This window comes from Anopheles nili, chromosome 2 (assembly GCF_943737925.1).
Source record: "Anopheles nili chromosome 2, idAnoNiliSN_F5_01, whole genome shotgun sequence".
NCBI lineage: Eukaryota > Metazoa > Arthropoda > Insecta > Diptera > Culicidae > Anopheles > Anopheles nili.
The window spans coordinates 3,079,049-3,092,110 of record NC_071291.1 but is presented as its reverse complement, the minus strand read 5'-3'; the positions used below and the strand labels follow the sequence as shown (position 1 = coordinate 3,092,110).

At 47.2% G+C, this 13,062-nt stretch overlaps 1 protein-coding gene across 1 annotated transcript; it reads left to right on the top strand.

Moving 5' to 3' along the window:
• Nucleotides 1–6,564: 6,564 nt before the first annotated feature.
• On the top strand, nucleotides 6,565–7,832 carry LOC128721413 (fatty acid hydroxylase domain-containing protein 2-like). Its single transcript, XM_053815164.1, has 4 exons — nucleotides 6,565–6,637; nucleotides 6,882–7,057; nucleotides 7,121–7,578; nucleotides 7,673–7,832. Exons 1-4 carry the CDS (start codon nucleotides 6,565–6,567, stop codon nucleotides 7,830–7,832), a joined length of 867 nt encoding a protein of 288 aa, XP_053671139.1.
• Nucleotides 7,833–13,062: the final 5,230 nt, after the last annotated feature.

Here is a 13,062-nt window from a genome sequence, read left to right as displayed (position 1 = left end):
AGGGCCGGAAAAAGGGTCCATCTTTGCCTTCTTTTAACAAAACAAGACCGTTCTTTGAAATGATGGGGTTCGATGTAATGGAGCGCCTGTTGAATACTTCTAAGCGATTTTTGCGATCTTCTATTACATACTTTATGCAAAATACTCCATTATCATTTATTGCGCAGGAAAGCTAGTGGATTGCAATAAAACATTCATCATAGTGCATTGGCCGAATTTTATTCAAGAAACCACCCAGCAACATTAAGCTCGGAAGACCTAAAGCGACGAACCTGAACATTTACAAACATTTTTAGTTTTTGTAATTTTTCGAACCAATTTTTATCGCTGTTTCTGATCGTATATGAATCATTGTCCGCATCACTATTTAAAACAAGTATTCTTTTCATGATGCGATGGATTAAGAGATACGATACCGTGTAAAGGGCGTCTTGTCCTAAGTGACCGATTAACCAACCCTGAATTGCACATCTGGCCAAGCCCGGGGACAGGGAAAGAGTCTTAACATGCTTGAGACCGCGCCTGTGAAGCAGATTTATCACCATTAAGACAAATCCAGTGGCGTCACCTTAATGCATTGGCTGGAGGCACCAATGTTGGAGGGTACCTCTTGAAAGCTTAAATTGCCACTGTTGCACCCCAAGCGAAGTTGCCAGCGATCACCCATTCCCCCCCGTCAAAGAGACAAGAAGAACGGGTGGGGTTAAAGGTTGCGGCAGATTTTGAGGTTAGCAAAGCGTCGGCTATGATAGAGATGAACGAGCCAGCTGCCTGTTGCAGCAATTGAGCACGCCGAAGCCGGTTGTAAAACAAACAATTGCTGATTCATTTTCGTGGCTGTGCCGTGTTATCTCTCTTTTTCTGTCTTTTTAATTTTTCTCACTCTCTCGACCATACAAACACACTTAGTGGTGCTCTTTTTCGTGACTTTTATTGGTACGAAAACTATGCCAACGTAGTAGCATTTTTCTGTTTCGGCTTTTGCCCACAATTGAGCGTTAGTCTGGGAAATGAAACAATAGAATCACATTCATAAATATACCAACCGGAGCCGAGAGCTTGCAATCGTCAGAATCAGGGTGCCTTAAGAGCGTTGGCTATTCGTGCGAGCAGCAAATGGCCCTCGGAGCCCCGCAGCTTCTTGGCTGCTGAAACAATAGACCTACACACACCCCACCCCATCGGAATTAATGGAAAAACGGAACGTACTGTGAAGCTTCCCGCCAGGGGACTATTTGCATTGTGGTAGACGCAATTTTTTACCAAATTGGAACGATACCAAACCAAGAACGGGGCATAGATGGGGTGTGGAAAATCATAAAACATAACATAAGAAAAAAGGCACACATGCACCGGGTGAGTGGAGCAGCAAACGGCGACTATGTCATAGTTTTTATGAGTTTCCGTCTTCCAGCACTCGGCAGCGCTTTCCACGTCCGGTGGCACAATGAATATGACCGGCGTAAGAAGGTAAAAAAGCGAAAAGAAATAGCACGCGGAACGAGGAAAAAGACGTCGGTTACTCCTCGACCATCTAGCTGCATTAATAGCTATTGCTTCATAACGATTTGCACCACGTTTTCTTCCGCCCGAGCACGAGGGCAGTCGACCAGCTCGCTCGTCCCGCTGCAATTGAATCCTAGGAGGTGTTCTGTCGATTTCATTACGATGGCTTGCGATGGCATGATTTTTTTTCTATTGTTATTGCAATAGGAAGCTCAAAAAAAGTCCCTCGAACAATTCATCGAACACAAAGAAATTCTCGTGGTTTTCCGGTCCCCCGATCATTCGAACGTCATTTATCATTGGGAAACGCTTCATTCTTGCCCTGACATATTAGAGCGATAAGTTTAACACTTTGCTGCACTTACGATTGTTTAAAAAAAACGCATTTTTCAACCGATGACCAACACCATCATGAGCAATTGTTCGACGCCAAAACAAAACCACACGGTGGAAGTGAATCATTTTACACTAGTGATCGTCAATTATCATATGGTTGAGAGCTTCATCGCCAAGACCATCAACCCAGCCAAGGCAAACCGTTTGGGCAATGTTAATGACACCAGTGAGGAGGAAAGAAAAATGAGACACTTTCGTTATATCATCCCGTACGTGGCAAGCGTGTAAACATTCTCGCAGCAATTTCTCCCAAAATGCTTTTCACAGTCTCGCAGCCTGTTGTTGGCGGCAACTGATCGTACCCAGCGATCATAATCTTATAGTATGATTTTCCATTTAAAATGATCGCATAATGCTGGCGGGCATTCATTAACGGCTGGTGCCCGCATACGCTCTCGCGAGACGTAACTACGCGCCCGAATATGGCCGAAAATGGTTACCGAGCCGAAAATCCACCAAATTAAGAATGACATAAACGAGAGCGGTTCGATTCGAGGTGCACAAGATGATTCAACACGCACCAGAAGCAGTCTGCCTTCTTGCTTTTCCTGCTCTGCCCGTGCCTGGAAATGGAAACGGATTTTATGGCCCGCTACGATTATGCGCGCGATGTTTCCTGGTCGGTGATGGGCCGAGACCCGTATGATGCTGCATTCGCCGCTAATAATGCTACGCGCGAGCCGACAAAAATGGGCCACAACATTTTCGAGTTCTACACGCGTTCCGCCCGCTAATGTTTCCTGGTTACCGTGCGTAGTTGCTTCCGGTTGTTTATTATGTCATGAAGACCTTGCCCATTTCCCGACCACTGATCACAGCCGAGTAGCTTGGGAGGGTGTGCTTTTTGGAGAAAACTTTTCACCGATTTATTTTCCATATGGACAAAAATTGAACAAATATAGTCCCGAGAGGGAATCATCCACAGCACGCTTCTTGCGATCGTGGAGCACCAACATGGACAGGAAACGTGCGGGTCTTTTTTGTTTCCATTTCGTGTGACATTTTTTAAGCAAACAAAACTAACACGATCACTTCCACCGTGGGATAGTCGTGAGGCCTTCAACACGTGCGGACAGTGCGAACGATCGTTGCGGTCGATTTCAATGGGAAATTTAAATCCATTTTCAGCCTACCGAGCAAGGCTGCTGCAGGTCGGTGGATGCTTCCTGGTGTTTAAATTAGTGCCACCCATCCATCGTGACTCTCGCTCTACTTTCACGGCTCTGGCTTGTCACCCGGTTTGTGATTTTCAACCCGAACTAAAGAGCAGTCAACGGAAACGAACGGTGAAGTTATGGAGCCGTGACTCTAAATTGAAATCGCCATTAATGCTCGTATGTTTATTGCGCTGATTATTAATGTAATTTATGATATCACTTGTGTTGTACGCACCTTTTCAATGGATGGAACTCAACGTTTCCAGTGGAAACATTAATTTTCATATCAAAACACAATAAATTATGCAGCATTTCTCTGTGAAGAATCTCTGAAGGTACTCATGCCATTCGCAATCGTGTTCTGGGCTAATAAAACACATTTGCTTCTCCACATCCCTTCGCAGAAGGTAATCGACCCCTCAGACTGTAGAAAATTATCCTCCAAGCGAGTCCACACGCACTGCAATTACTTAATTCCCCTCCTACCTTTTAGCGGAGTTATATGAGATTGTGGGACGAAAAGTAAACTTCCGCTCCTAAGTAAACCAGTTCGAAATTGCAACGAATCAGGGTTGCTGCTCGCCGCCAGGACAGTACGGAGCAGGACTTTCTCTTTCATCACAATCACAGTGACCCACCGTTCGCCTCGGATTCACGCATTTCCCCTATCCTATCCGGTGTCTGTGAAAAACGGATTTTAACGGCCAGTCTCCCACGGTGCAACAACACATGGCTGTTTCTTATTAGTCTCACTTAGAGAATTCATTGCTCACGCTTAACTCGGTGGCCGGTGGAATGCGAATAAAATCGTTCGTTAACGTAGAAAGACACAACCATCTACATCATGAAGACGAGAAATGAAATTATTTTTTATGCTATTTATCAAAATAATATCATAATACTTCACCCTAAAGTACACGCACGATTACTTTGCACATTTTCCTTGACTACCCGATTATGCGGTCTGCAACAAAGGAAATACAAGTGAATGGTGTGCTCTATTGTTTCTATTTGTAGTCATTCCCTAACACGCTCTCTAACGCCGCGTGACATAACAGCGGCATTGGAGGCTCGTGGCCCGGTAAGGATCTTAAATTCCCTTTACTTAGCATTCACCGTATGCACACACAGCGCGGGAAGCGTTTAGCGAGTAGTGGCGCAAACGAGCGCGACAGCACACGGAAAACGTGATACGGATTCCACGTTCGAGTCCGCCTCGTGGAGGACTTTCGTGTCAACGACGATTGCGTCGTCGTACTGCCTTTCCTTCTCGGCCCGGCATGGACCTAGCGTAATGTGATCGAATTTCACCGCGCAGCCAGGATCCGTCCGCCATCATGGCTCCAGTTGGTGGCGTTACAGCAGCTAAAAACAAAGCAGCTCTCACGATGCACGATGGAAACGGAGCAACGCGGGACATTGGACGATGCGGGTGCCTCCCGTGAAGTTGATTCCTTGCAACCCACCATGCAGTAACAGCAGTTTAACTTCAACTCGCTAGCTGTTCCGATCGTTGGGCTTCCGCCAAGTGGAAAGGGCCACCGAAAGGAAAGTAGAAAAACCAATAGCCGCGTATGCCTCGCGGTACACGGAAATGATTGTCAAAATATGTGGAGCAAGTTGCATAATAGAGACTTACAACCAGACAGGCAACCAGAGCGGCGAACTCCGAAGCGAGCCAAAACCCCGTCGTCGTGACATGGCGAGGCAAGAAAAGTCCCCTGCCAGGCTATGGGCGGAAAAACTGCCGTTGAAATGGTTTCCCATTCGTCCAGCACAGTGAAACCCGAAAGGTGGTATATTGGTTTGAAATGTTACCGTACAATCAGTTGAAAAAGCAAAACTTATACACTATTTTAGAAACGTCTGCTAAATGTACAAAATACTCCCACAATAACTAAAATCGTTGAGTGTTATCGATCTTAAATTATCAAAAAACTATAGATACTTACTATAGACACACAATTGTACACAGAATAGTAGTATGATAAAAGAATTATTTAAATGCAGTCACTAACTCAGAATACACCGTCCACACAGAGCTCTCGATGGGTCGATCACTTACAGAATTTTCATCAGAAGCTCTCGCCAAAAGGCAGCATTCAAACAAGATTACTACTTTCAATTACCACGCAAAGCTCCCCAGCACTTTTCAATTCTCTTCAGGTATTTAGCGGTATTAGTGACAGCTCCGTCTAAGTACTACCCTGAATGGCTTCCCTGGCAGTTACATTTCGCACGCGTGACGTCGCAAATGACCCAACCTAACGGACGGACGGGCCAATTCGCGGCGGATGGACAATCGGACGAAACGAAACCATCTATTCCCCCCCAACCGGCCTTAGCCTAACGCGAAAGGGCTGGAAAAGCCGCCGGCGCTACTGGCCAATTTGACAGTGATTGATTGTGGGGCGAGCTAGCATCCCTTCTGCGCCGGGTTTTGTCCACCGACAAACCAACCCAAAACGCGACCAACGAAATTGGAGCGACGAATGAAAATGCAAATCGGTTACGTTACACTTTCCGGACGGCAGCGACCATGATCAGGAACGGGGTGGAATCAACGGAAAACGGTTTGTAGTTGGATCCACTCCACCGAGGGATGTAATGTTCCGGCGTGAGTGCCGGTTTCGGTCTCACTTTCACTGCTGGAGCTATTTTTTTTTTGAGGAAAATAAAAAAAACCCATTCGAAGCAAAAAATTAAACATTTCTGCGTGACTTGTGACAACAACTGCAGCTACAGTAGCGGAGTGCACGTTGCATGGGGCAGTGAAAGCAGGCGTGGTAATTGAAGGACACTTTACGAGGACAAACAGAAGCCACCATACCAGATGGCCGAGAAAGGCACTCCCGTCCGAGGTAAACGCATTATCAACGACGTTTTTTTGACGATGCGACGAACACAGCGATGCATTTGTTTGGATTGTATCTAACGGGTCACTGTCTTAAGTGTCTTATGAATAAATCATTATCTTACAAAAACATACAATCTACAAATGCGTTATTGCCAAACTGCACGGATAATATTATGGGTAACAACAAAAATAAAAATACCATCTTAAACCATGCTTTTAATCCGTCAACATACCTTCTTCACTGTTTTGGTGAAATAATCTAATTCAATTCCTTCCTGCCCGGGGTTCCTGTTCCTGCTGTCTCACTTTCACTCAGCCTAGCTTTACAGTGCAATAGAGGGCAAAGGTTTCTTATCTTATCAAACCCCCTGCGAACGGATGGATTTAGTTCAAGCCTTAGAATAAACAAAAAACACAGACTATACAATACAAACAAATGTTTTCATTTAATCATTGGCATCCAAATGGTGCGGTACGTTTACTGTGCATTAAATTCTGGGCGTCAGTAAACATTAAACGGCTGGCAACGGCGTCATCAAACGCGCTCCCATTACGGTTAAAAGCTTATTTTTATACGCGACACTTATTAGATCGAAAGGCAGGAAGTTATCGCGTTAGGAAGTGGTGTTTCAATGGTGTTCCAACGATATGGAGATAGAGTTGAACGACACTAGTGCTGGCTACTTGCAGCAACGATGGGACGATTTTTTGAACGTAGTAGGTAAGGATTAAGTGCAACCAAAGAGTAGCCAAAATCTAGTAAAGTATGAGCTTGCCAGCTGTAATTTTGAAAGTGTGATAATCAGATGGTTAGAACGTGTGTTGTTGCTTTTTATTAGGAGGTTTGATTTCACCTTGGAAGTCAGTAAAAAAGCGCTGTGCTGCCAACCAAACTAAAGCATTGATGAACTATATTGTATTGTGGCTTAATTTCGGTTCGCTCGGCTTCCTACCGCGAAAAACAGGTGACGATGCGGAGCGGTTGTACGTGTGGGGTCTGTCGCTGTACATTCACTCCCTCTACTGGGTGCTGGGGTCCTTCTTCGTCTTCATGGACGTGTTCCAGTGGCCACGGGCTCTGCGGAAGTTCAAAAACCAACCGGGCCTGAACGAACCACTCAAGTGGGCCGATCTGCGAAAGGTAAATGCACGAGAAAGCGAAACAAACTAGCCACACTAGCTTAACCGGCTCGTCTACTCGCAGATCATTCGCACCGTGCTGATCAATCAACTGCTGATCAGCGTCCCGATAACGCTGTTCGGCTACCGCGCCCTTGTAGCTAGCGGTGTTGTGCTGAACGTCCGCACTCTACCCAGTCTGTATGAGGTGATTCGAGATCTGCTGATCAGCGCAGCTGGTTGGGAGCTCGGTTTTTACTACAGCCATCGGCTGCTGCATTCCAAGTACCTGTACAAGCTGATACACAAGCAACACCACGAATTCACGGCACCAGTTGCCTGGGCCGCCATCTACGCGCACCCGATCGAGCACATCTTCAGCAATCTGCTGCCGCCCTTGATCGGCATCCAGCTGATGCGAAGCCACGTGCTGACGTCTGCCCTTTGGCTGACGTTCGTTATCCAGGACACCATCACTGGTCACTCGGGATACCACGTGCCGTTTTTGAGTAGCAACGAAGCCCACGACTACCACCACATGAAGTAAGTAGCTTAACGAAGTGGATCTTGAAGAGGATCGGCTCTCAAGAATCTGGGACCTTCTGCTTAACGTCTTGCTTATGGTCTTGTTTAACAGATTCAACCAATGTTACGGTGTGTTTGGTTGGCTCGATTGGCTGCACGGTTCCGACGCTCAATTCCGAGCTTCTCGATACTATCAGCGCCACCAGATGCTGTTCGGCGCCAAATCAGCCCGCGAGCTGGTGCCTGAAGCCAAGAAACTGCACCAAAAGTGATGCAAATGCCCCGGGGAAGGAATCGAGATGATTGCATCGAAAGCGTGCGTAGATGCAATAAATCCGAGTGCATCTTTGTGCACGGAGAATTCCAACTGATTCCAAGCATCGTAAAGTACACGCAGCACCAAATGAGCTATTTTTTTTTCTTTTTTACAAAAACCACCCAAGCCTGTAGTTAGATGAGTTCATTTTGTCGCTGCTTCGTGCAACTTGAATAACAAGACGTCTTATCGTTGGCTTATCAAAAGGCAACGATAAGAATCGATTGAATTACGAAGCAAATTCCTTGCTGCGTTGTGTTTTATTGCCATTTACTTCTCCCCTTTTGTTCATGGTGTACTGTTTTATTTTCTTAGTTTGTTTTGCTTTTTCTGTTATGAATCAGAGTAAGTTGGATGTTATTCAAATAAAAACTTCATCCAAAACCGCTTTCTTCAGCCATCAATTGGGTACATTCAGGCCGCCCATTCGGCCGTCTGTTTTATCTGATTCGTCCACCACACAGATCCATTTCCACTGATGCGGCTTAAGAGCAGCGTGTCCATTCGGAATGAAGACGTAAATAAATAAATTCAACTCCATCGGTACCAACGATCGACCGGCCGGTCACTCGCGAGCCAAGTCACGCAAAATCCGTTCCACAAATTCGATCGAACATCAAACCCGGAAAATGCCTTCGAACGCTCGAACAGCTGACAACCCTCGCCCTTCGCTAAGGCCCGGCCAGGAGCCTTTTTCATGCAATTTACCCCATCCGGTTTGATGGAAAAACCACATCCGAGATGGGCAGCGTATGCAAATGCCAAAAGCTCACCCTCTCGCCCACGTAACGCCTCTTTTAATGCATGCATTCATTATCTATTATGTGCCATCACGCGCCACAGCCCTTTCGATCGGGTGGCCGATACAAGTGGTGCATTTTTTTGTTGCTGTTGCTTTTTGCACCGCCTGTCCAAGATCCTATGCCCCTCCGTGCCAGTGGCGGACGATAGGAAAATGATTTAGATTTTATTACACCCATTCAACGATTTGCGTGGATGTGGATACCCTCTCTCTCTCTCTCTTTCGCTCAGCATACCGTCCGGCGAGGGGGGTGGGGGGACTTTCCAAATCCGACCCATTCCGAGGTGGCAACACGGATGGTGCGGGTGGATGATTGAAAACGTGCAGAAAAGTGAATTTGCATTGCAAAAGCCGAGCGAGGAAGCAGACAGAAAGCTAAAAAGCCTCCCTCGCCGGTGTGCTGTGGCTTCGTACGGAAAATGAACGCCAGGTAATGAGCGTGCGGAGAAGCTACATTTCCAGCTTACCCTCGAAAGCCTCCGGCCATTTTGAAATGACGGAGGCCCCGCGAAATGATGGGGCAGCTAAAGGAAACGCGATTTGCGTCAACGCGCTCGTGGAAAACTCTAGCGAGTCATTGATTGGGCGTAAAATATGGGATGTTCGCCGGCACCAGCGAGGTGTGATGGCGCAGAGAGCCTCATCTGTACTGCTGCTGATCTTGCCATTACTTTCAAATTTCCCACATTTACACCCTCTCTCGCGCGGGCAAGAGCATGCAAAATTGCACCCATTTTAATTTGGCGATTGAAATTAAGCGCCTGCGAAATTTTGACGTGAAAAACACGCGAGATTAAGCGAGTGCAAAGTGCGGGCAAACGTGCAACAATCGAGTCAACGGACGCATACAACTGATAGGCCTGCTTTTTGCTATAAACCGTGCCTTAAACCCAAACAGCGAGCTTTACGATTATTATTCCACGTTTTAAGTTGCTTCACTCGATTGCAACACACAGTGAACCAGCTTCTACCGGCCGACCAACGAGTCAAGGTTTGGTATTAGAGTATAGCATCCAAAGCAGCGATTTTCCGGCCCCAACTAGGCTGAGATAAAATGATTATTAAAAACTTACCATCGACTGCTAAACTGGTTCCTCCCGTTGGTGAATGTCGCCGCCAGCAACAACCGAGCATCAGGCCGAGGTCAGACCACACCAACCAACTCGAACCGCATTCGATCGCCTCCGATGAAGATCGTTGAAGCTGGACCTTCCCGTTTCGAACCGTCGATCGATGGATTTGCGAAACACGGTATTGGCCGGGGCGTTTCAGCGACTTCGCATTTTGATTTTTGCAATGAACTGAATTTAAGGTGCGCGAGCGCGTCTGCGTCCAGTACGAGAGGAGGTCACCACGCTGGTGCTGCTATTCCGCAACACCTTGAACGCGCACGTTGCTAGGCTATTGGACACGCACCACGACGTACCACCGACCTCCGATTCCCTTGGGAGAAAAAGTCGCCGACTCGTAGGACCGGGCGACGGGGTGAATCGAGGTTTGCGAGGGGGTGGTCAATAAACACACGGCACACACACACAAATTCGCACTCACACAAAGCTCGTACTTTTCGCGGGACACTTTGCAACCCTTAGCTTACGGGGTGTGCGTTCTATCTCACTCAGGTTGCTGTTGGTCGGTCCTGCTCGCACACACGCTCTCGTCGATGGGGGTGTTGGGGTTCGCTGGATGGAATGGACGTCGCCGTTGCCGTCGCTGCCGCCGTCGCCGCTGTCAAAACGCGCTGATACAGCTGATTGGGTAATAATCGAAGCAAAATGGTGTTTCTTGTGTCATTAAAGCCCAGCACGACTCGTCCTGCTGCTTCCGGAGCCTAATGGCCTTGTCTTGGAGGTTTAATCCCACTCCACGACCCGTGCACGAGGCAGGACACAGATCGAAGGACCTTTCAAGGGGTGTAGGAAGGTCGTGGGTGGTCTTTAATTAAATCATTGGCGATGGAAACCCCTTGCGCCAGCGAAACAGTGCCGCCTTCACGATTGTGAATGAAATCAATCGGTATTGTGCCGTGCGACGACCCCGTTTTTCCTTCCCATGGGACCAGCAACAGCCAAGCCGGCACCGCTTTTCCCCAGCGGGCCAAAAGTTTACCAAATGAGCAAAAACAAACAACCCTGCCAGCCCTTTTGTTGGGGCAGGCATGTGACACGTTTGTCGGCGAATCGAGAGAACGACAGAGAGAGCAAAAGAGATACTAGCAGGGAAGGATAAGGCAACATTTAGTCCCTGTTAGAGGGAGCTGACCTTCTGCACTCGACGCTTCCGGTCAATGGAAGACAAAACTCAAGCTCGAGGACCCTTCTCACAACTCTCTGTGCGGGTTAGATTGCTCGCAAACGACCGGGGAGAAATATGGCTGGGCGGCACATGCATACCCAACCTTATGCTGCCACCTTTCACTTCGCGCTGGATTTTTTTTCCTTCATTGCGCTCGCTCACGCTTTTTTCTCACGCGCATAGAAAATGTTGCCTTCCTCTCTCTGTCTCGCGTAGACGAATTTTTCATCTAGTCCAACGACTCTGGCGCGTGCTGGCGACAAAGGGGGATGGATGGATCCTGTACCACAAAAGCAATGTCGCTTCCCACGCGCCAAAAAGGAAGTATGTTGTACTTTGCCAAGCCGCAACAGAAAATGAAAAATATTTTCCTTCCAGCTCGAACCGTGTTGCTCGGCCATTACACAGAAACAAACCCGGAATGTAGTCCCTTCGATGCTTTTCGTTTGCTTTCCGCTCGGATCCGATTTCACGCAAAAATATTATTTACCCAAAAAAAGCTCACTCGCACTTTTTGTACTATTTTTCCCGTCGAACGGTGAGAAAAGTATATTTGCCACCGCTTGCTTTGAGCACAAAACCTGACCCTAGTAGGCTGTAAGTCGCGGTTCAAATCGACCCAGAAGCTGTACCGTAAAACTTCGAAGCAAAACCACAGCCGCGACGCGGTACGAGACACACGGCAGCATCTAAACAACTGCCGCCATCGCGGCCGACATTGTTTTGGTGGGGTAGTGCACTGGTCTGGTGTTCCACTACCGCTTTCTGGGCCAACACACACAGCTTTCATCGTGGTCCACTATTCATCGCTCTCTCTCTCTCTCTCTCTCTCTCTCTCTCTCTCTCTCTCGCTAATTTTCTCTTCATATTTCTCTCGTTCGTTTTTTCGCCTGCTTTTCACTCTTTCCTTCTTATACGCTATGCTTTCGACAGCAACCTAGCCCACACTCCTCGGGTGGTGGTGTGAAACTCTTCCCATAATCCGATGCACGCACAGCTGCATCTCAAGATTTCATTCATCACCATTGCCACCGCTTAGTCGGTGGCTTCCTCCGTCCCACAGCATCGTGCAACAGCGCAAAGACCTAGTAAACAATGCACTACACCAGACGGCTTGTTGCTAGTGGTTCAACCCTGTTCGCAGGGTGGTTGCATTAATCAGGTTTATCCTTTGCCATGTCATAGGGGTTGCCATGTCATGAACTCGCCCCGTTAGATGAGAATTCTGTTTACATTTTACACATTTTGCCAGAACGATTCCACGGTCAGCCCCAAGCTCGTTACACAGCACCGAATTAGCTCTGCCCCTTCTCCCCGACGTAAGGTTTCTCTTCTTCTTAGTTGTGCATCTATGTCTGACCAGCTGCTGTCATCTCAACATAAATCCAACCGAAACAGAAAAAGGGAGACGGAGAAAAACAACAAATTCAACCGAACAAATCCATAAATATAACACTTTTTATCTCAATAAATCGGCACACATTTTCCGGATTTTCGCAGAGAACTGAATTCCCAATTCACTCACGGATCGGCTTATTATATCGCGTATAGTTAACTTTCCTGCCAAATTCCAGCTTAGCTACACTCACTGCATTGTTCTGGTGGAGCCCATTTCTGGGGATAGCTACATTTTCTTTTTCACTCCCACAAGCGCCAACATGAACTGTAAACACATTTTTTTTCAACGCTAACTTTTTTTTATAAGCTTCCCGTGAATGGCAAAGCAAATGGGTTTATGTTTCACGTCTTCTAGTAAATTACTGCACGTTGCATACTCGCTTTCCCTGGCTTCCCAGCCCAATGTCATTCCCGAACGAGCCATAGGTTGATGCGATTTTGCCTCTCAAGGCTGTTAGGATTCACAACTCTAGCAGCCACACACCCTTATTCTACAATTTCGTCGTGTATTTTGGTTTGCGAGCTTACCGAGCAAACGTTTTAGTTGTTTGCTTGACCGCGGAAGAATGCTGATTTTCCTGGTGATTGAAAATTTCTCGCAGGAAAATCTTCAAAACAGCGCCGAGCGAAAACAAACACGACGTCTCGAAAAGTGTACAAGCAAAACGCAATGTGCAGGAGCCGCTGCACG

Excerpts from the sequence above, each read along its gene's own strand:
- LOC128721413 (XM_053815164.1), top strand. The coding sequence starts at position 6,565 with ATGGAGATAGAGTTGAACGACACTAGTGCTGGCTACTTGCAGCAACGA. Across the intron at positions 7,058-7,120 it reads AGTGGGCCGATCTGCGAAAG|ATCATTCGCACCGTGCTGAT; the intron begins GTAAATGCACGA and ends GTCTACTCGCAG. Across the intron at positions 7,579-7,672 it reads CACGACTACCACCACATGAA|ATTCAACCAATGTTACGGTG; the intron begins GTAAGTAGCTTA and ends CTTGTTTAACAG.